Source organism: Perca fluviatilis, chromosome 24 (genome assembly GCF_010015445.1).
Source record: "Perca fluviatilis chromosome 24, GENO_Pfluv_1.0, whole genome shotgun sequence".
Taxonomy (NCBI): Eukaryota; Metazoa; Chordata; class Actinopteri; order Perciformes; family Percidae; genus Perca; species Perca fluviatilis.
Window position 1 is genome coordinate 13,805,240 of NC_053135.1, and position 24,298 is coordinate 13,829,537.

At 44.6% G+C, this 24,298-nt stretch overlaps 1 protein-coding gene across 1 annotated transcript in view; it reads right to left on the reverse strand.

Annotated features, from left to right (window-relative positions):
* The window catches only part of hecw2b (HECT, C2 and WW domain containing E3 ubiquitin protein ligase 2b), a 210,992-nt gene that overhangs the window by 7,808 nt on the left and 178,886 nt on the right, over nucleotides 1-24,298 (reverse strand). Inside the window, exons 23-29 of the mRNA XM_039792539.1 lie at nucleotides 14,734-14,886; nucleotides 14,532-14,630; nucleotides 14,190-14,319; nucleotides 12,979-13,125; nucleotides 12,710-12,824; nucleotides 12,143-12,228; nucleotides 11,813-11,925 (exon numbers count right to left, since the gene is read on the reverse strand). Coding sequence (XP_039648473.1) covers nucleotides 11,813-11,925; nucleotides 12,143-12,228; nucleotides 12,710-12,824; nucleotides 12,979-13,125; nucleotides 14,190-14,319; nucleotides 14,532-14,630; nucleotides 14,734-14,886 — 843 coding nt within the window. The remainder of the gene's footprint in view (nucleotides 1-11,812; nucleotides 11,926-12,142; nucleotides 12,229-12,709; nucleotides 12,825-12,978; nucleotides 13,126-14,189; nucleotides 14,320-14,531; nucleotides 14,631-14,733; nucleotides 14,887-24,298) is intronic.

Below are 24,298 nucleotides of genomic sequence, written 5' to 3' on the forward strand. Positions count from 1 at the left end.
CTAATTTGCTTTGAGCGAAACCTACTTTTTTTAACTCCTCCTAGAGCATGAGTCCCATCTGCACAAAAATGTGCATGTAGACTCGGTGGACCCTCATGACAAAAATATATCAAAAGAATTTTGATAGCTAACACAATGCGCAAGTTACAGAGGACCAACTTCCTGTAGGGGGCTGTCGAAACAGGAAGTTGCGTATCTTAACAAGATTTATTCCCGATTGACACCAAATATGACAAAGTTGTTCCGTATAGGGGTTTGAGCATCCATGCCAAATTTATAGTGCATCGGCCATTAGATGGCGCTGTTAGAATTTTTTTTATTAATTATTCACATCGCGATATATGGGAAACATACTTTGTCTAACTCCTCCTGGGCCGTGAGTCCAATCTGCACGAAAACTTGGATATAGACTCGGTTGACCCTCGTGACTAAAAGTTATCAAAAGAATTTTGATAGCTAACACAATGCGCAAGTTATGGAGGAACAACTTCCTGTAGGTGGGTGTGGAAACATGAACGGTTCTATCTTGGCAAAAGTTTTGCGATTTACATAGAATGTGTGGTCTACATGTGATGTTGCATTTGCCAGTACCCCCCGGGGCAAGAAGTGAGGGCCCGTCATCACTGCTTGCAGCTTTAATTAGGGGTCCAAGCCCGAGGGGGCAAGGGAACCGCGTGTTGCAAGGCAACGCGGTTCACACTCCAGCGGAGCGTGGAACCCTATTGTTTTTCTAAGGATTTTTTTTATTATTCTTCTCCGCCTAAAACTCCGACTGCAGCCTAAACCGTACATGGTGGGGAGGTGCCATTTTCAGGACTGGTCCAAAACCTCGCAAGGACCTCAGGCGCAACAATTGACCCATTTCCACCACTAGGTGGCGCTATAGCAGACAAAAACACGTTTGGCCCTATAACTCCCACACCGTACACCCGACATTCAAAAACCATACATCTACGCGTTCACTGGATCCAAATGAATCACGTGATATAGGCCACGCCCATTTCCGCCTAGACTTTTATGCGTGAGAAATCGTGATTTATCAAAAACCTACTTTTTCGAACTCCTCCTAGACAGTGCGACCGATCTGCACGAAACTTGGAACCTAGCATCTCCAGACTGACCTGACAAAAAGTTACAAAAGGATTTTTTGTACGATAAAAATTGCACATATAACACACTGCAGCCTAAACCGTACATGGTGGGGAGGTGCCATTTTCAGGACTGGTCCAAAACCTCGCAAGGACCTCAGGCGCAACAATTGACCCATTTCCACCACTAGGTGGCGCTATAGCAGACAAAAACGCGTTTGGCCCTATAACTCCCACACCGTACACCCGACATTCAAAAACCATACATCTACGCGTTCACTGGATCCAACTGAATCACTTGATATAGGCCACGCCCATTTCCGCCTAGACTTTTATGCGTGAAAAATCGTGATTTATCAAAAACCTACTTTTTCGAACTCCTCCTAGACCGTACGACCGATCTGCACGAAACGTGGAACCTAGCATCTCCAGACTGACTTGACAAAAAGTTATAAAAGGATTTTTTGTACGATAAAAATTGCACATATAACACACAAACTAATTTGTGTAGCTAACTATGAAAACACAAACTTTGCCATATCTCAGCCAAAATAAATGCTATCAACCCCAAACTTTGGATTATTCTTTGCCATGCCCCTTTGGAGGTACCCCATGCGTTCTACGAAAATTGGTCACTAGGGGGTGCTACAAGTACAAAAAGTTTATATCTCATGAACGGCTCATCCGATTGATACATAATTTGATGGGTACCATCAAGGGCCAATCCTGAGGCCAACCCTAGAATGGAGTACCGTGGGGTCAAAGTGGGCGTGGCCTATGGGACCCAATGTGACCCAACTCTAGATTCACCACTTATACTAATGTGAACAACTTTAAATTTACAGGGTAGATGGACAATCGGCCATCGACCACACCTACCAAAAATTACACATGTGGACCACTAGGTGGCGCTGTAATGGTTTTTTGTCATTAACTCCCACAATACACATCACACATTAGAAATTCTTACATCCACGTGTTCCTTGAATGATGCTGAATTGCCTGATGTAGGCCACGCCCATTTCCGCGCAAATGTTTTTTCGCAGTGTCGCGCAACGTGCAAAACCAACTTTTTCGAACTCGTCCTAGGCTGTGCGACCGATCTACACGAAACCTGGTAGTTAGCCTCTCCAGATGGACCTGACAAAAAGTTATGGAAATCATTTTGCTATGTTAAAGTATGCCAATTTGACAACCAAACAAATTGTCCCAGCTAGCTACCACACACGTATCATATCATATCTCTGTTAAAGTTAAAGTTATCACCAAATGACTTGATATCCTTGTTCAACATTCCACTACGATGCTCTGTACCAAATGTGGCGAAGATCGGCTTTTAGGGGGCGCTATAAGCAACGTTTATTTGTTTTCCTGCCAATTTTCTCAATGCATTTCAATGGGAAATTTGCAATTGCAATACCTCTGCCACCGTAAAAAGCAATCAACACGAAATTTGGCGAAGATCGGCCATTAGGGGGCGCTATAATCAACATAAAAGTGTTTTGCCCTGTTAATCAACGTTAATGGAATATTTGCAATGGGAATGTATCAAAGACCTTGCAGGTCACACTTCTCAATATTTACTGATGTTTACCTCCTACCGTTATGTTTTGGTTTTCGCTTTCGCGTGCTCCCCTGGTTTTATATACATTAAAACAAACTTCTTAACAAACCTGACAAAGTTTCTACAACATTCACAGTGGACAAATATTACTCTTTTCTCCCACTTTTTCAATCCAAAATAAACACCATTCATACAGCCTGATACCGTGCAATAAAACATTGCAGTTGGTGCTAAGTGGAGAGTCTGTCAAATTATGATTGGTTACGTCGGTAGCATTGATTCTTAATTTCCCACGAAGTTGATCACGGTCACGGGTCAGTTAAACTTCTCATCTCCAATCCTATCTGTATTTGTGAGAAGTGGCTCTGTCCTGAGTTGAAAGCCTACTTTAGGGCTTCATTATCGAGTTAATAGCCGCGTGTGCTCATGTCGGCCGCTGTCGATTTCCTAAGGTTCTGAAATGCAAACAACTTTTGACTACTTTGATTTTTTTAAACGTTGTGCGCCTGTTAGCACCCTCGGAGGAAAACATCAATTGGCGCCTATGACACCATTTACAACAACCTGACCACCTCCCCTGCTCTTTCAACAACCACACCTGCCGGTACCTCCACCCTCTAAGTCACTCTCTCATTTCTCTCTGCTGTCCCCTGTGGTCAAGAGGGTTAAGAAGTTTGTTTATTGTAGAGAATTGTTAAAGCTACTCTGTATATGCATGGAGAGGCACTGTTAACCACTACATTTGCAACGGGCAGAGTACCCCAGACCTCGTGCATCAAACCTCTCGATATTCACCGTTTCCCCCCCCCTATGTAATGCTTCGGGTCCCGCATTGGCACAGCTTCGCGGGTCATCGGGGGCGACTTGCGCGGCTCCCCGGGGCGTCACGTACGGCTGGAATCAGAGGCGAATGGCATCGGAGGCGAATGGCATCGGAGGCGAATGGCATCGGAGGCTTGGGCCCCGTCATAACTGCTTGCAGTTCTAGTTAGGGGTCCAAGCCCGTGGGGGCAAGGGAACCCGCGTGTTGCAAGGCAACGTGTGTGGAACCCTATTGTTTTTTCTAAGGATTATTATTATTATTATTCTCCGCGTAAAACTCCGACTGCAGCCTAAACCGTACATGGTGGGGGGTTGAAATTTTCAGGAATGGTCCATATCTCTGCAAAGACCTCAGGCGCAAAAATTGACCCACTTCCACCACTAGGTGGCGCTATAGGAGAAAAAAACAAGTTTTATGCTATAACTCCATATAACTCCAACACCGTACACCCGACATTCAAAAACAATACATCTACGCGTTCCCTGGATCCAGCTGAATTGCGTGATATAGGCCACGCCCATTTCCGCCTAGACTTTTATGCCTGAAAAATCGTAATTTATCAAAAACCAACTTTTTCAAACTCCTCATAGACCGTGCGACCGATCTGCACGAAACTTGGATCATTGTATCGCCAGACTGACCTGACCAAAACTTATAAAAGGAATTTTTGTACGATAAAAATTGCGCATATAACGCACAAAAATATTTGTAACTATACAATATATAACTATGAAAACACCAACTTTGCCATATCTCAGCCAAAATAAATGCTATCAACCCCAAACTTTAGATTCTTCTTTGGCATGACCCTCTGGAGGTACCCCATACGTTTTACGAAAATTGGTCACTAGGGGGCGCTACAACTACAAAAAGTTTATATCTCATGAACGGCTCATCCGATTTATACAAAATTTAAAGGGTACCATCAAGGGCCAATCCTGAGGCAAACCCTAAAGTGGGGTACTGAGCCGTCGAAGTGGGCGTGGCCTATGGGACCCAATGTGACCCAAGTCTAGATATACCACTTACACTAATGTGAACAACTTTAAATTTACAGGGTAGATGGATAATCGGCCATCGACCACACCTACCAAAAATTACACATGTGGACCACTAGGTGGCGCTGTAATGTTTTTTTGTCTTTAACTCCCACATTACACATCGCACATTAGAAATTGTTACATCCACGTGTTCCGTGAATCAAGCTGAATTACCTGATATAGGCCAACCCCATTTTCGCGCAAAAGTTTTTTTGCAATATCGCGCAATGTGCAAAACCAACTTTTTCGAACTCGTCCTAGGCCGTGCGACCGATCTGCACGAAACCTGGTAGATAGCATCTCCAGATGGACCTGAGAAAAAGTTGTTGAAGAAATTTTGCTACGTTAAAGTATGCACATTTGACGACAAAACCAATTGTCCTGGCTAGCTACTAAACACATATCATATCATATCTCGGCCAAATTAAATGTTATCGGCAAATAACTTGAGGTCCTTGTTCAACATCTGACGTCGATACTCTGTACCAAATTTGGCGAAGATCGGCCTTTAGGGGGCGCTATAAGCAACGCTTATTTGTTTTCCCGCCAATTTTCTCAATGCATTTCAATGGGAAATTTGCAATTGCAATATCTCTGACACAGTAAAAGCAATCCACACGAAATTTATGGTGCTCGTTCGGCATGGCGTTCTATGGCTCCCTACCAAATTTGGCGAAGATCGGCCATTAGGGGGCGCAATAATCAACATAAAAGTATTTTGCACTGTTAATCAATGTTAATGGAATATTTGCAATGGTAATGTATCAAAGACCTTGCAGCTCACACTTCTCAATATTTACTGATGTTTACCTCCTACTGTTATGTTTTGGTTTTCGCATTTGCATGCTCCCCTGGTGTTCTACAATAAACAAACTTCTTAACCCACCTGACAAAGTTTCTACAACCTTCACAGTGGACAAGTGTAACTCTTTTCTCCCACTTTTTCTATCCAAAATCAACACCATTCATAAGCGCTGATACCGTGCAAATAAACATTGCAGTTGGTGCTAAGTGGAGAGTCTGTCATAGTGTGATTGGGCATGTCGGTGGCATTGATTCTTAATTTCCCACGAAGGTGATCGCGGTTAAGTGTCAGTTAAACTTCTCATCTCCAATCCTATCTGTATTTGTGAGAAGTGGCTCTGTCCTGAGTTGAAAGCCTACTTTACGGCTTTATTATCGAGTTAATAGGCGCGTGTGTTCGTGTCGGTCGCTGTCCATTTCCTAAGGTTTTGAAATGCAAACAAATTTTGACTACTTCATTTTTTTTAAACGACGTGCGCCTGTGAGCACCCTCGGAGGAAAACATCAATCGGCGCCTATGACACCATTTACAACAACCTGACCACCTCCCCTGCTCTTTCAACCACCACACCTGCCGGTACCTCCACCCTCGAAGTCACTCTCTCATTTCTCTCTGCTGTCCCCTGTGGTCAGGGGGGTTAAGAAGTTTGTTTATAGTAGAGAATTGTTAAAAGCAGTCTGTATATGCGTGGCGATGAACTGTTAACCACTCGTGCAGACCTCGTGCATCAAACCTCTCGATATTCACCGTTTGCCGCCCCTACGTAATGCTTCGGGTCCCACATTGGCGCAGCTTCGTGGGTCATCGGGGGCGACTGGCGCGGCTCCCCGGGGCATTGCAGACGACTGGCATCGGAGGCGAATGGCATCGGGGCGAATGGCATCGGAGGCGAATGGCATCGGAGGCGAATGGCATCGGAGGCTTGGGCCCCGTCATAACTGCTTGCAGTTCTAGTTAGGGGTCCAAGCCCGAGGGGGCAAGGGAACCCGCGTTTTGCAAGGCAACGCGGTTCACGTCTCCAGCGGAGCGTGGAACCCTATTGTTTTTCTAAGGATTATTAGGGGTCCAAGCCCGAGGGGGCAAGGGAACCGCGTGTTGCAAGGCAACGCGGTTCACACTCCAGCGGAGCGTGGAACCCTATTGTTTTTCTAAGGATTTTTATTTTTTTTATTATTCTTCTTCTTCTTCTCCGCGTAAAACTCCGACTGCAGCCTAAACCGTAAATAGTGGGGAGTTGCCATTTTCAGGACTGGTCCACAACCCTGCAAGGACCTCAGGCGCAAACATTCACCCATTTCCACCACTAGGTGGCGCTATACCAGAAAAAACGCGTTTGGCCCCATAACTCCCACACCGTACACCCGACATTCAAAAGCCATACATCTACGCGTTCCCTGGATGCAGCTGAATCACGTGATATAGGCCACGCCCATTTCCGCCTAGACTTTTATACATGAAAAATCGTGATTTATCAAAAACATACTTTTTCGAATACACATAACACATTAGAAATTCTTACATGCACGTGTTCCTTGAATCAAACTGAATTACCTGATATAGGCCACGCCCATTTCTGCGCAAAGGTTTTTTCGCAGTATCACGCAATGTGCAAAACCAACTTTTTCGAACTCGTCCTAGGCCGTGCGACCGATCTGCACGAAACCTGGTAGTTCGCATCTAAAGATGGACCTGACAAAAAGTTATGGAAAGAATTTTGCTACGTTAAAGTATGCCAATTTGACAACCAAACAAATTGTCCCACCTAGCTACCACGCACGTATCATATCATATCTCGGTTAAATTTAAGGTTATCAGCAAATAACTTGACATCCTTGTTCACCTTTCGACTACGATGCTCTGTATCAAATTTGGCGAAGATCGGCCTTTAGGGGGCGCTATAAGCAACGTTTATGTGTTTCGCCCACTAACTCAATGCATTTAAATGGGAAATTTGCAATTGCAATATCTCTGCCACAGTAAAAGCAATCAACACAAAACCTGTGATGCTCGTTCATCATGCTGCTGTGAGGATCTCTACCAAATTTGGCGAAGATCGGCCATTAGGGGGCGCTATAGTAAACCTATAACTGTTTGGGCCTTTTAACTCCTTCTGAGGAGGAGCAATCAATGTTAATCGCCCTGTTAATCAATGTTAATGGAATATTTGCAATGGGAATGTATCAAAGACCTTGCAGCTCACACTTCTCAATATTTACTGATGTATACTTCCTACCATTACGTTTTGGTTTTCGCTTTTGCGTGCTCCTTTGGTGTTCTACAATAAACAAACTTCTTAACCCACCTGACAAAGTTTCTACAACCTTCACAGTGGACAAATGTAACTCTTTTCTCCCACTTTTTCAATCCAAAATCAACACCATTCATATACCCTGATACCGTGTAATTTTTAAACATTGCAGTTGGTGCTAAGTGGAGAGTCTGTCATAGTGTGATTGGATATGTTGGTGGCATTGATTCTTAATTTCCCACGAAGGTGATCGCGGTTACGTGTCAGTTAAACTTCTCATCTCCAATCCTATCTGTATTTGTGAGAAGTGGCGCTGTCCTGAGTTGAAAGCCTACTTTACGGCTTTATTATCAAGTTAATAGGCGCGTGTGTTCGTGTCGGCCGCTGTCCATTTCCTAAGGTTTTGAAATGCAAACATCTTTTGACTACTTTTTTTTTTGGAACGACGTGCGCCTGTGAGCACCCACGCAGGAAAACATCAATCGGCGCCTATGACACCATTTACAACAACCTGACCACCTCCCCTGCTCTTTCAACCACCACACCAGCCGGTACCTCCACCCTCTAAGTCACTCTCTCATTTCTCTCTGCTGTCCCCTGTGGTCAGGGGGTTAAGAAGTTTGTTTATAGTAGAGAATTGTTAAAAGTAGTCTGTATATGCATGGAGATGAACAACGGCAGAGTACCGCAGACCTCGTGCATCAAACCTCTCGATATTCAACAACGTTTGCCCTCCCCTACGTAATGCTTCGGGTCCCGCATTGGCGCAGCTTCGCGGGGCATCACGGACGACTTGCATCGGAGGCGAATGGCATCGGAGGCGAATGGCATCGGAGGCTTGGGCCCCGTCATAACTGCTTGCAGTTCTAGTTATTATTTTTTTCCATTATCTCCATTATTCCTCTCCGCCTAAAACTCCGACTGCAGCCTAAACCGTACATGGTGGGGAGTTGCCATTTTCAGGACTGGTCCAAAACCCTGCAAGGACCTCAGGCGCAAATATTGACCCATTTCCACCACTAGGTGGCGCTATAGCAGACAAAAACGCGTTTGGCCCTATAACTCCCACACCATACACCTGACATTCAAAAACAATACATCTACGCGTTCCCTGGATCCAACTGAATCACTTGATATAGGCCACGCCCATTTCCGCCTAGACTTTTATGCGTGAAAAATCGTGATTTATCAAAAAACAACTTTTTCGAACTCCTCCTAGACCGTGCCACCGAGCTGCACGAAACTTGGAACCTAGCATCTCCAGACTGACCTGACTAAAAGTTATGGAAAGAATTTTTATCCGATAAAAATTGCACATATAACGCACAAACAAATTTGTGTAGCTAACGATGAAAACACCAACTTTGCCATATCTCATCCAAAATAAATGCCATCAACCCCAAACTTTAGATTATTCTTTGTCATGAGCCTCTGGAGGGACACCATGCGTTGTATGAAAATTGGTCACTAGGGGGGACTACAAGTACAAAAAGTTTATATCTCATGAACGGCTCATCCAAAATTTGATCGGTACCATCAAGGGCCAATCCTGAGGCCAACCGTAGAATGGAGTACCGTGGGGTCAAAGTGGGCGTGGCCTATGGGACCCGATGTGACCCAACTCTAGATTCACCACTTACACTAATGTGAACAACTTCTAATTTACAGGGTAGATTGATAATGGACCATGGACCACACCTACCAAAGATTACACATGTGGACCACTAGGTGGCGCTGTAATGTTTTTTTGTCATTAACTCCCACAATACACATCACACATTAGAAATTCTTACATCCACGTGTTCCTTGAATGATGCTGAATTGCCTGATGTAGGCCACGCCCATTTCCGCGCAAACGTTTTTTCGCAGTGTCGCGCAACGTGCAAAACCAACTTTTTCGAACTCGTCCTAGGCTGTGCGACCGATCTGCACGAAACCTGGTAGTTAGCCTCTCCAGATCGACCTGACAAAAAGTTATGGAAATCATTTTGCTATGTTAAAGTATGCGAAATTGACAACCAAACAAATTGTCCTAGCTAGCTACCACACACGTATCATATCATATCTCGGTTAAATTTAAAGTTATCACCAAATGACTTGATATCCTTGTTCAACATTCCACTACGATACTCTCTACCAAATTTGGCTAAGATCGACCTTTAGGGGGCGCTATAAGCAACGTTTATTTGTTTTCCCGCCAATTTTCTCATTGCATTTCAATGGGAAATTTGCAATTGCAATATCTCTGCCATAGTAAAAGCAATCAACACAAAATATGTGGTGCTCGTTCGGCATGAGCCGGTCTGAGTGCGCTGTACCAAATTTGGCAAAGATCGGCCATTAGTGGGCGCTATAATCAACATAAAAGTGTTTTGCCCTGTCAATCAATGTTAATGGAATATTTGCAATGGGAATGTATCAAAGACCTTGCAGGTCACACTTCTCAATATTTGAGAGAGAGAGAGAGAGAGAGAGAGAGAGAGAGAGAGAGAGGGGTGCACTCATAAAAGTTAAACATTGAGAGACCAACAACCCCGTTAACATGGGTATTTTTATGAAATATAGCCTATATATTTTAATGGGAGGGAATTACATATCGGCTTCTTGAGCCATGTGTCGCCAGTGTGCACATCGGTTTGAATTATGTTTTTATATATTTTTTATTTGCTCTCACGATCGCTTCCCACTGCCAGGGTTGCAACTGAAATAATAGGCTAAAGCAACGACAGTTTATGGAAAGCACAAGTGTAATTATGGTCAGATCTTGGTCCTGACTGATGGGCAAGTGATATTAATAAGCGTTGTGATTTAAATATCTACAGCGTCGGCTATTCATTTATTTATTTTTTCAGCTTTCCTTCCTGTTTTAGGAAGCAGCGACTGTATTGCGTTTTCTCTGTAAAACCGTGTCTGTGCTCTTCATATTTATGGAGAATTATAATTTGCTCTTCTTATATAACATAAGATGTGTATAACATCTACTCTGGTAGATGTTTGCGATTGGTTGTGGTGCGCAAACACCGCCTCTTTTATGTGAACGCGCGTGCCGCTGGATTGGGAAACCCTGAGTTGACTGAACTAGTTGATAACCAGCGTCGTAGTACAGGTTATGCTGTACCGCGGTTGTTAGGTTAGGTGAAGCCGGATTACTGAAAGAGATCCAGGACAAGTTGATCTTGCTTCGTAGTACAGGCCTCTGGTGTTATATACAATAAACAAACTTCTTAACCCACCTGACAAAGTTTCTACAACCTTCACAGTGGACAAATGTAACTCTTTTCTCCCACGTTTTCAATCCAAAATCAACACCATTCATATGCGCTGATACTGTGCAAATAAACATTGCAGTTGGTGCTAAGTGGAGAGTCTGTCATAGTGTGATTGGGTATGTTGGTGGCATTGATTCTTAATTTCCCCCGAAGGTGATCGCGCTTACGTGTCAGTTAAACTTCTCATCTCCAATCCTATCTGTATTTGTGAGTTTATAGGCGCGTGTGTTCGTGTCGGTCGCTGTCCATTTCCTAAGGTTTTGAAATGCAAACAACTTTTGACTACTTTTTTTTTTTTTAAACGACGTGCGCCTGCGAGCACCCTCGGAGGAAAATATCAATCGGCGCATATGACACCATTTACAACAACCTGACCACCTCCCCTGCTCTTTCAACCACAACACCTGCCAGTACCTCCACCCTCTAAGTCACTCTCTCATTTCTCTCTGCTGTCCCCTGTGGTCAGGGGGGTTGAGAAGTTTGTTTATAGTAGAGAATTGTTAAAAGTAGTCTGTATATGCGTGGAGATGAACTGTTAACCACTACATTTGCAACAGCAGAGTACCGCAGACCTTGTGCATCAAACCTCTCGATATTCACCAACGTTTGCCCCCCCCCCTACGTAATGCTTCGGGTCCCGCATTGGCGTAGCTTCCCGGGTCATCGGTGGCGACTGGTGCGGCTCCCCGGGGCGTCGGGGACGACTGGCATCGGAGGCGACTGGCATCGGAGGCTTGGGCCCCGTCATAACTGCTTGCAGTTCTAGTTATTTTGGTGACTACTTTTACTTCTTTTTGAATACTTGTTCGGTACATTTACTCTAGTACATTTTTGGATACTTTAGCCTAATTAAATTATTTGAATTTTTGATAATTTGCATATTAACCTACTCCAAAATCCCAGCAAAAATGATGACGCCATGAAATTGTGACAAAAATCAAACACTAATGAGCATTGTGTGCTTTCCGTGTTTACCTGGGCAGTGCTGTGACCTTCCCCCACTTCTCCATACAAAACCTGCGGGGTCCATTGCTGCCTCGCAGAGAAGCAAAGCCCTCATAAGGAATACTGGATGTACCGGTCACAAACTGAATAGGCAGAGGTGAAGGAGGGAGCCAGAGGGAGAGAGGAACAGAGATGAAAAAAAAGAGTATAAGAAGACTAAAAAAAGAGGTGGCAAAAATTCCTGTTGCACTTTAAAAACACACACACACACACACACACACACACACACACACACACACACACACACACACACACACACACACACACACACACACACACACACACACACACACACCCTACCTGCAGGAGCCGTAGTCTCTGTTCGTTGTTGAACCTCTCCACTGCTGCCCAGAACCACCGGATTACAATATGGCTGTCATGGTAACCTAAACATAACACATTATGCCATGTAACTATTTAACTACTTTGGGTGGTTCCCCTTTTCCTCCTCCTGAGGTAGCTGATGGTTTTCCAGAAGCACCTTGGTGCTCACCAAAAGTCCTTCTACAGAGACACCCGCTGCTTTGCTCCTTTTACGGCACAGGATGCAGCTTTTTGAGCCTGTTGGTACCATGCAACCGCCTCCGGAGTCCTCCACGGTTAATTTACTTATTAATGGAAATTGCCGGAACACCGTTCCAGATCATTTGGGTCCACTTTAACCCCTGGTTACTGCTGCATTGGTTCCTGATTTCCCATACTACGGAGCAGCCCGAGGCCCAAATCAAAGAACACGCGTGTTAATCGTGTGTCAAAAAAATTCATTGTTTTGTGAATTCGCGTTAACTTATTATCGTTTATTTTTGATATCTATTTTCATTAATTTAGTCTGATAAACAGCCCATTCATACATCTTTTCGTTCATACCTCCTCTGTACTCTGTGTTGTTCCTCCAGTCTGATAAGTCAATCTCAGCTGTGCCGGCGATCACTAGCTCCAGCTCCCTTGCATCAAACACTGATACTAGCCTGGCATCCACCACCTACAACACACACACAGACACACACATATATATCAAACATATAGTTTGGAAAATACATAAATATGTTAAATTTAATTAAATGATGCTTTAACATATTTATGTTTTTGTTTTGTGTGAGATGTTAGATGTTAAATTATGTCACACTAAGCCATACTTCGTAGAAACCTCTGACCAGGCTGTCAGTCTGCTGCACAACTCCTCTCTCTATCCTCCACTTCACCATCTGCTCAATGTATTCCTTTTTGTTCTTCTCTGACACAGGGATGTTGGCTCCGCCAGGCTTCAACTCCCTTTCTGTTATCTATGGTAACACACACACAAAAAATGAATAAAAGGATCTTTTTTGTCTTTAAAGTGATGGTTCGGAGTAATTTCACCCTAGGGTCCTTTGCACCATGACCTCGAGCCAAACACCCCCCCAGAAGCTTTTTTCACCTGGGTCGAACATTGGACGAGTTAGCGTAGCGTAGCGTTATCAGCTGAATAGCTTAGCACAGGGGCTAATGGATCCGAAGTGTCTCTTAACATTACTCCACTAATAATGCCCGAAATGATACCAAACGTCTACAGTAGTACAAATAGGTTATGTACTCATAAAACGATGGATTGGAAAGTTTGTAAGTAGACCAGAAGTTTATGTAAATAACACTTGCCTGCTGGCTTCTGCTCTCTGCTGTTGTTGTTGCTGCTGTAAGACGAGTGCTTAGGGCTGTCTACAAATTACAACACCGAAAAGAGATGCAACAAAAATATTTATTAATTTAACTTATTTTTTAAAGTAAGTGCTGTAGTATAACTAGCAGGAGACAAGTTATAATTGAGGTAAGTTTGGAGACATTACCTTATTTAATCATTAAATTAATAAATATTTTTGTTGCATCTCTTTTCGGTGTAGTAATTTGTAGACGGCCCTAAGCACTCTTACTGCCCGGTAGTAACAGCAGCAGCAGCAGCAGCAGAGACGAGAAGCCAGCAGGCAAGTGTTATTTACATACACTTCTGGTGTACTTACAAACTTTACAATCCATCGTTTTATGAGTGCATAACCTATTTGTACTACTATAGACGTTTGGTATCATTTCGGGCATTATTAGTGGGGTAATGTTAAGAGACACTTCGGATCCATTAGCCCCTGCGCTAAGCTATTCAGCTGATAACGCTACACTACGCTAACTCGTCCAATGTTCGACCCAGGTGAAAAAAGCTTCTGGGGGCGTGTTTGGCTCGAGGTCATGGTGCAAAGGACCCTAGGGTGAAATTACTCCGAACCATCACTTTAAGACAAAGCAAAATGGAAAGACTTTTTTTCAGTCCTCTGTCTTGCCACATATATGTGTATAAATGGAAACACACTCAGAGCCTAACCTGTCCGAAGACTTCTTCATTGACGGTGAAAGTGAGGTCCAGCATGTCTTCTATGTCGTTGTCCTTCATCCACTGAAGGGACTGGTGAAACTCCTCGTCCAGGTACTCCAGGTCACTCAGGTCACAGAGACTATATAGTGGGAAATGAGAGTAAGTGTGTGTGTGTGTGTGTGTGTGTGTGTGTGTGTGTGTGTGTGTGTGTGTGTGTGTGTGTGTGTGTGAGACCTGTTGCATTCCAGGTCACATTAAACACACACTGGCTAAGAAGAGAAGCAAATGATTGCAAGGATACTTATACAAAAATTGTGTTTGTGCATCTATGCTTTGTATATACACACATACATGCGCAGTAGGCCTTTATAGAAGGGTCTGGTGAAGAAGGCATCCAGCAGGTACTGATGGATCAGTGCCAAACCTAGAATGCGACCACTGAAACGGAACCTGAAAAACACACACACACACAAAGTTAATCAGGATACTAAAGATCATATCTGAGCTCTATTGTCTCTTGTATGTGTTACTGTGTGTGTACAGTAAACCTCACCATTCCTGGTGATTGTCTACAAAGGCGGACATGGGGCTGATCTGGACGGTGTAGGTGTCATTGGCAGAATACTCAAATAAACCATAATAAGGGTTGAATAGCTCCCTGGAAACAAGGAAGAAAAACTCTCTGGAAGGCCCGCTGTAGTCCAACCTGCAACACACACATTTAGATCAATCTTTACTACATTACCATACATGTCAGTAGTTAAAGGGGTGATAGAATGCAAAACCGATTTTTACCTCGTCATAGTTGAATAACGACAGTTCGGTGGGTAAATAGGACATACACAGAAGCTCAAAATCCCATTGACACCCCTTTACTATGAAAATCTCATATTTTGAAACTGCCGCTGAAAACGGATAAATCTCAACAAAGTTAGTTGCTTACGTAAGTATCCCAAGACCTGTACCTTTGTATCTCCCTGGGTGTATTAAGAGAACGGTCACGCCCCAACATTTACATAAGCTACACAACTGACCTGAGATCAGGTAGCCTTCTGAATCTAGGTCGCGCAGATCTCTGCTATTCCATTACAAAATTCACTTCTGAAACTTTTTTATGTGAGAAATCAACTATGTAAAGCTCAAATATGGGCCGCTTTACGAAAATGGATGGCTAATTGCAAATTTTATCCGACTGTGTGTTGGAGTTCAGCGGCCGGTGCTGCCTGTGTTGTTGCCTCGCCGCCTGGCCTGCCTTCCTTCACAGACCCCGGCCTGCTATGAGGTACTTGGAGCTCCATGCTGGCAGCCCAAGCACTCCATACCCGCGCAAAGTCACCGTTTTGTGGGCTAATGGACAACCAAACGCCGCTGCTCTGACAGAGCTCCAGGGCCTGCAACTCCCTTCTTCCTGCTAGCTAAATGCCCGGTGTATGTGAGTGAGAGCACGGTCAGCGAGCTTGTTATGCCAGCAATCTCTTACCACAGTTCCAGTTAATCTTTTAATATGTGTAATTCCAATGCGTTGAGTTATTTAAACAAATGATTGGGGAAATAAACACCGCTTGTCCGCGAGTTACCTAGCCTCCTCTTAGAATTCCTCTGAAATTCACAAATATTGAAATCGGACACCGTTGTTAGCTTTATAAAACATTTAGGTAAATGTTGTATAAAGTGATGTGAGGAAATTCAAACTGTAATTAAAGCTACGAGCAGCGATGGACTGGCCCTCGCGCCTCTGTGCGCGTCGGGGTTACCGGCGGACGGCGCTCCTTGCGACCGTGCATTTGCGCGGCACTCAGACGCCACAAACCGTCACCAATGAAAAGGGAACTCCCCGCCGAGTTCAACGATACCTCACACAAGACTCTACGTCACACGGTTCATTAGCTGTGAAAGGGGGCGTGGCTAAAGCATAGGGGCTGGGTCCAACCATCACCAATTAAAAATGAAGCCTCTGCTGAGATGAATGATACCTCACACGAGACTACCTTAAATGGGTCAGCATGTATGAAAGGGGGCGTGGCTTGAACATAGGGGGCGGGCCAAACCATCACCAATGAAGAAGGAAGTCTCTGCTGAGTTCAATGATACCTCACACAAGTGTTTACATCAATTGGGCCATTAGTAATAAAAGGGGGCGTGGCTTGAACATAGGGGGCGGGCCAAACCATCACCAATGAAGAAGGAACTCTCTGCTGAGTTCAATGATACCTCACACAAGGGTATACCTTAACCGGTTCAAATGTTATGAAAGGGGGCGTGGCCTGAGTAAGTGGGCGAGGCCATATTATAGGGGGCGGCTCAGTATCACACGTAGACCACACATTCTGAGTTTCACGCAAATCGGATGATGTTTGTCCTATAAGGCACATTTCATGTTGCCAGCGGGGGGCGCTATGACCAAAAGTCAATTTTGGCCTGTAGGTGTCCTCAGGCCTGGACCCTTGTCAATCGTGAGAAATTTTGGGCAGATATGACAACGTACACTCAAGTTACAACAACTTCTTTGTTCATCGCTAAACACTCAAAATGGCCGCCACGCCACACCCACACCGTCTGACGAAAAGTTTTTCTTTTAATAACTTTTCATCGTTAAGGTGTTGGGATGGTACAGACCAAGTTTGAAGTCCATCGGATGAAATCTCTAGGAGGAGTTCGTTAAAGTATAGCACCTTGACTTTTAGGCCTACTTCCTGTTGCCACTAGAAGGCGCTATGACTGAGTATGAGTAAATATCGGCCTTTATTTGTCCTCAGGGTTGGACTCTTATGAATCCTGAAAAGTTTCGAGGTAATCGGACAACGTACACTCGAGTTACACCCACTTCCTGTTTCGGCGGCGAAACGCACAAAATGGCCGACCGCGGCACGCCCTATGTGCGAAAAGTTTTTCTTTTAACAACTTTTCATCTTTAACATCTTAAGATGGCACAGACCGAGTTTGAAGTTGATCGGATGAAATCTCTAGGAGGAGTTCGTTAAAGTACGACATGTGGAAATGGCCAAAATCGCACTAATTTCGAACATTTAATTCAAAATGGCGGACTTCCCGTTGGGTTTAGGGTATGGCTCCAATTAAGGTTTTTGTACATCTTGACATGTTACAAATGTTTACCAAGTTTCGTGAGTCTACGTTAAACGCACTTTTGGATAATTTGTAGTCTGTTGAATTGGTGTTGTAATGCTGTGGTCCATGCTGGTGCTGGATATTCAAAAATGGATCTGATGTATGTTTGGTAGATCTTGAGAAGGATTTCTAGTGATACTCTGTGTTTATATCCACTGAGTGCTTGGAGATGGTTGAGTCTTTGGTTTCCTTGTTTTTCCAGGTTATTGATGTTGGTGGTCCATGACATGTTTCTTTGAAATATGACTCCTAAAACTTTGCCAGGGTGAAGGGAGTGTTGTGGAGGGTGAGGTGGATTGTTGGTTTGAATTGGTTGTTTTTGGTGAATATGATGAGTTGAGTTTTGGTGGGGTTGAGTTAGATTCTCCACTTGTGGGACCAGGTTTCTATTTCAGTGATGCATGTCTGCAGTTTTTGGGCAGCCAATGGGATTGATTTTGAGTGTGTCCAGTAACAGAGGTCATCGGCAAATTGTGAGACATGTCCTCTGGTGGGTGGGGGGTAGTAGACATCAGAAATGTAGAGGAGCATCGGGGCAGAGCTTGAGATGCAGGGAATTACGGTACGTGATCCGATGCAGCCTGACTGCGGTGCATTCGCGATCCAGCGGCATCGGGAGCTTGAAGGGGCACAACACAACACGAGCTACATGCTAAAGGCATTTCAGGCTCTTCTATCAACCCGGCCACCTTGAGAGGGACAAACGGGGGGAGAGAGTTCACCTTCATTACAGCCACAGATTTCTGTCGGGAGTTGAATATGGAGGACAACGCGACATCCACACGGACCACTCCGCACCGTGGTATGTTGCTGACGACAAAGCCAGAGGACGGCGGGGGAACTTCGCGTCTGGTGCTGGAGCCGGCTGGCAGACCCAGCGGCCGTGGACTAGCGGTATCTGGGCTACTGTGCCAAGTTTGACTTAAGGACACTGTATGTAAGTTTTGGAGCCAAGCTTTAAAGGAACATTTAAATAGACTGAAAGAAATGATAAATGCTGGCGGTTCAGTTTATAATCTATGTTTGTTAACATTTAAGCAGACTGAAAGAACATGATAAATGCTAAGGACACTGTATGTAAGTTTTGGAGCCAAGCTTTAAAGGAACATTTAACCAGACTGAAAGTACATGATAAATGCTGGCTGTTCAGTTTATAATCTATGTTTGTTACTCCAACTAGACTGGTGTGTTTTCACATAGCTTTTTTCAGAATTTGATAGCTTTTTTTTTTATTTCAAACATTCAGAACAGACAAACACACTTGAACAAGAACAACCACCCTCTCCCACCCCCCACGGTCTCAAGGAAAAGAAAAAACAAAACAAATAAACAAAAACAGAAATCACACCTTGCCTAGTCACTCTCCTCTAATTCTTGTGATGCTGAGGTCATTAGGACTGATACTTGTTGTAGAGAGCTCAAGCATAACTTCTATGTCTAGATAGAAATACGCCAACCACTGTTTTATACAAAGCGAGTGGGAAGGGAGCCAGAGCTGAGCTATAATTTTCTTGGCCACGGTTTTCTTCTATCTCCCAAGCAAATGTAATTTAGAGTCGTCATGGCCACCACCTGTGGGAGGAACCGCTGGGGTCGGGTGCGCTACCACACGGGGGGCAGTGAAGGTCAGGGGCCTCGACGGACCAGACCCGGGCGGCAGACGCTGGCTCTGGGGACATGGAACGTCACCTCTCTGTGGGGGAAGGAGCCGGAACTGGTGCGGGAGGTGGAGCGCTACCGGTTAGATCTGGTGGGGCTTACCTCTACGCACAGTCTCGGTTCCGGAACCATACTCCTGAATAGGGGTTGGACTCTTTTCTTCTCCGGAGTTGCCCAGGGTGTGAGGCGCCGGGCGGGTGTGGGAGTTGCCCAGGGTGTGAGGCGCCGGGCGGGTGTGGGGATACTCACAAGCCCCCGGCTGAGCGCCGCTACGTTGGAGTTTAACCCGGTGGACGAGAGGGTCGCCTCCCTATGCCTGCGGGTGGTGGGGGGGAAAACTCTGACTGTTGTTTGTGAATATGCACCAAACAGGAGTTCGGAGTATTCGGCCTTCTTGGAGACCTTGAGTGGAGTCCTGCATGGGGCTCCAGTGGGGGACTCCGTTGTTCTGCTGGGGGACTTCACACGCACCGTGTGCAATGATGGAGACACCTGGAGGCGGTGATTGGGAGAAGAACGCGCCTCCCTGATCTAAACCAGAGTGGTTGTTTGTTGTTGGACTTCTGTGCTAGTCATGGATTGTCTATAACGAACACCATGTTCGAACATAGGGATGCTCATAAGTGTACTTGGTACCAGAGCACCGTGGGCCAACGGTCAATGATCGATTTTATAATCGTTTCATCTGATCGGGGCCCGTATGTTTTTGAACACTCGGGTGAAGAGAGGGGGAGCTGTCAACCGATCACCATCTGGTGGTGAGTTGGGTCAGGGGTGGGGAAGACTCTGGACAGACCTGGTAAGCCCAAACGGGTAGTGCGGGTAAATTGGGAACGTCTGGAGGAGGCCCCTGTCCGACAGACTTTCAACTCACACCTCCGGCGGAGCTTTTCGTGCATCCCTGTGGTGGCTTGGGGCATTGAACCCGAGTGGACAATGTTCAAAGTTTCCATTGCTGAAGCTGCGGCGAGGAGCTGTGGTCTTAGGGTCTTAGGTGCCTCAAGGTGCGGTAACCCACAAACACCATGGTGGACACCGGTGGTCAAGGAAGCCGTCCGACTGAAGAAGGAGTCTTTCCGGGATATGTTATCCCAGAGGACTCCGGAGGCAGTTGCAGGGTACCGAAGGGGCCGAAGGGCTGCAGCCTCTGCCGTGAAAGAGGCAGAGCAGCGGGTGTGGGAGAAGTTTGGAGAAGACATGGAGAAGGACTTTCGGTCGGCACCAAAGTGCTTCTGGAAAACTGTTCGCCACCTCAGGAGGGGGAAGCGGGGAACCATCCAAGCTGTGTACAGTAAGGAGGGGACACTGTTGACCTCATCGAGGAGGTAATAGGGCATACATGTCTACATGCGTTTTGTGGATCTGGAGAAGGCGTATGACCGGGTCCCCCGGGAGATACTGTGGGAGGTGCTGCGGGAGTATGGGGTGAGGGGGTCTCTTCTCAGGGCCATCCAATCTCTGTACGACCAAAGTGAGAGCTGTGTCCGGGTTCTCAGCAGTAAGTCGGACTCGTTTCAGGTGAGGGTTGGCCTCCGCCAGGACTGTGCTTTGTCACCAATCCTGTTTGTAATATTTATGGACAGGATATCAAGGCGTAGTCGGGGTGGGGAGGGGTTGCAGTTCGGTGGGCTGGGGATCTCATCGCTGCTCTTTGCAGATGACGTGGTCCTGATGGCATCATCGGCCTGTGACCTTCGCACGCACTGGATCGGTTCGCAGTTGGCAGTGGGGTCGCTGGGATGAGGATCAGCACCTCTAAATCTGAGGCCATGGTTCTCAGCAGGAAACCCGATGGAATGCCTTCTCCAGGTAGGGAATGAGTCCTTACCCCAAGAAGGAGTTCAAGTACCTTGGGGTTTTGTTCGCGATGAGGGGACAATGGAGCGGAGATTGGTCGGAGAATCAGTAGCGAGTGCGGTATTACATTCAATCTATCGCACCGTTGTGACGAAAAAACTGAGCCAGAAGGCGAAAGCTCTCGATCTACCGGTCGTTTTCGTTCCTACCCTCACCTATGGTCATGAAGGCTGGGTCATGACCAAAGAACGAGATCCAGGGTACAAGCAGCCGAAATGGGTTTCCTCAGGAGGGTGGCTGGCGTCTCCCTTAGAGATAGGGTGAGAAGCTCAGTCATCCGTGAGGAGCTCGGAGTAGAGCCGCTGCTCCTTCACGTCGAAAGGAGCCAGTTGAGGTGGTTCGGGCATCTGGTAAGGATGCCCCCTGGGCGCCTCCCTAGGGAGGTGTTCCAGGCACGTCCAGCTGGGAGGAGGCCTCGGGGAAGACCCAGGACTAAGTGGAGGGATTATATCTCCAACCTGGCCTGGGAACACCTTGGGATCCCCCAGTCAGAGCTGGTTAATGTGGCTCGGGAAAGGGAAGTTTGGGGTCCCCTGCTGGAGCTGTCCCCCCGCGACCCGATACCGGATAAGCGGAAGAAGATTGATGGATGGATGGAACAGCAATCCTGGTCCATAATGATGCCGGTAGCACAGACCAATTGGCCAGATCCTTTTGAACACTACTTAATATAGTTTCATAGTTGTCCTGGATGACTTAAGAATTTTTGGAACAGAGTCCTCGAGGACAGAGATGTACAGCAAAATATTGTCTGCAAATAATGATATAGAGCTGCTGTCTTTAGAGACTGCTCTAATGATTTGCAACGTTCTTCCAACTCTGCAATCCTTGCCTCTCTCTTTTTCTTCAAATTTGCTGCAAAGGAAGATGTGAAATCTCTAATAAATGAGTCAGTATTGATTGATATGAACTCCGCTAGTTTGGCTCTAAATTCTGTATCAAAAGCTTTGTTTTGGATTAGGGCAGGGCCGTAAATTAACACCCGACCACCAGCCAAATGCGGGTGAATTTTGCAATTGGCGGGTAATACTGTCAATCTACCTGCCACATTGGCAGGTAGATTGACAGGGATAGCCCCGCCAGTTTGGGAAACGCTAATGATGTTACATCCACGTAACAGGCTTTACAACATACATACATCCCTTGGATGTATCATAACTTCATAAGATAATACCATGGACGTATTAATAGAGCACGTGAATTACAACCATTAGCTAGCTATATCCATTATTACAGCTAGCTACATGAGCTCGTCATGTGAGTGGGCGTGCGCAGTCCCGTGGGTCTGCTCCCGTCCATTATGTGCGTTCATCATTCCAAATTTAATAATTCTGGATTCGCTTCTAGTGAATGTTAAAAATTTTAAAAACGTGACATTTTAAACAAGGACCCTTTCAGTGGGGTCGATTAATCGACCTCTATATATATATATATATATATATATATATATATATATATATATATATATATATATATATATGTGAAGAAAGTTTTTTCCCGTGCCTAACCAGTGAATTGCTTTCTCTCAATGAATATTCACTAATTATAGGGGGAGACCTGAATGCAGTACTAGATTTAAATCAGGAGAGATCAGGGGTCAATCACACAAAGGCCCAAAAACATACATCAGACATGTTTAGAGCAGTTGTGGAATCCCATCATCTTACAGATATATAGAGGCTGCCAAACCCTACTAGCAAGGATTACACCTTCTTTTCCACACGTCACCTCACCCACTCCCGCACTGATTATATTTTGTGCTCCAGTGAGCTTACGGCAATGTTCCACACGATAGCAATAGAACCACCAATTCTGTCTGATCACAATGCGCTGATAACCACATTCCATTGTGATATGTTAGGAGAAAGATCTAGGAGATGGCAATTTAATAATTCCCTTCTCCAGAACTCAGCTTTTGATGTAGAATTTAGAGTCAATTAATGCCGACTCAGTTTCTGCATTTATTTGGCAGGCAACTAAAGGATTTATTAGAGACTTTACATCTTCCTTTGTGGTCAACTTGAAGAAGAAAAGAGAGGCAAGGATTGTGGAATTGGAAAAACGCTGTAACTCTTTAGAGACTCTTAAGACTTGTTTTTCTAAATCTACACAGTCTTTTAGTCACAAGTCGAACAGAGCTAAATTATCTGCTAAGAAAGAGAGCTGAATTCATAATGCACAGAGTGAGGCAAAATTATTATTTTAATGGCTGTAAACAGGGCATGAAATTAACACCCGCCAAATGCGGGTGAATTTTGCAATTGGCGGGTAACACTGTCAAACCCAATGAGAATTGAGTGATACAGATGCATAACCAATAAGTACTTTATTAAACCGTATGAATGTGAGTCCCAGCCCAGGATAGGAAATTAACTAACAATGTAAAGATCAACAAGCCACTGACAGATATGTTCATATTTGATTCATTCAATAAATTATTATTTTGTGTCTTAAATCCACCAGCCATTTTCATATTATACCAACATCATCATCCTGAGCCTTTTTGGTAAGGTTCCAAGAAAATCTCAGCCCAGAGTAATTAATTAATAGTACTAATTATTATTCTTCCCAAAACAAGTTTCCTTTTTATTTATTTTTTTATCTTTAAGAACTATACAAAAAAAGTTGCAACTTTTTTGCAATAACTCATGTGTTATTGTCCACATTCACCAGTGTTATTGTTGTTGTTCAGGTGCGTGTAGGCTACTCCTGATTTTTGACACACCTTCTCATTCAATGTGTTTCTTTATTTTCATGACTATTTACATTGTAGATTCTCACTGAAGGCATCAAAACTATGAATGAACACATATGGAATTATGTACTTAACAAAAAAGTGTGAAATAACTGAAAACATGTCTTATATTTTAGATTCTTCAAAGTAGCCACCCTTTGCTTTTTTGATAGCGCTGCAAACCCTTGGTGTTCTTTCAATGAGCTTCATGAGGTAGTCACCTGAAATGGTTTTCACTTCACAGGTTTGCTTTGTCAAACCTGTGAAAGGCTGCGGCCTTTTGTGAAATCATGTTGCTCCTATTTGCAAATATATCTTTAATAAAATACAAAAACCCAACTTGGTTTTAGTCTCAGTCTGTCTTATTTGTTTCAATTTACTAAACTTTGAAAACCTATACCCCTGCTGCAACAGGAAACTTCCACTACACTTACCAAAAAGGCTCAGGATGATGATGTTGGTATAATATGAAAACAGCTGGTGGATTTAAGACACAAAATAATAATTTATTGAATGAATCAAATATGAACATATCTGTCAGTGGCTTGTTGATCTTTACATTGTTAGTTAATTTCCTATCCTGGGCTGGGACTCACATTCATACGGTTTAATAAAGTACTTATTGGACTTTAACTTATCATTGCACTTACAATAAAGAAGCTGTCCTCAATTTAGGTCATCGTGTAGGTCTCATCTGCGTTTTTTCCTGCGTCCACCGTGTGTGATTGTGTGTGTTTGTGTG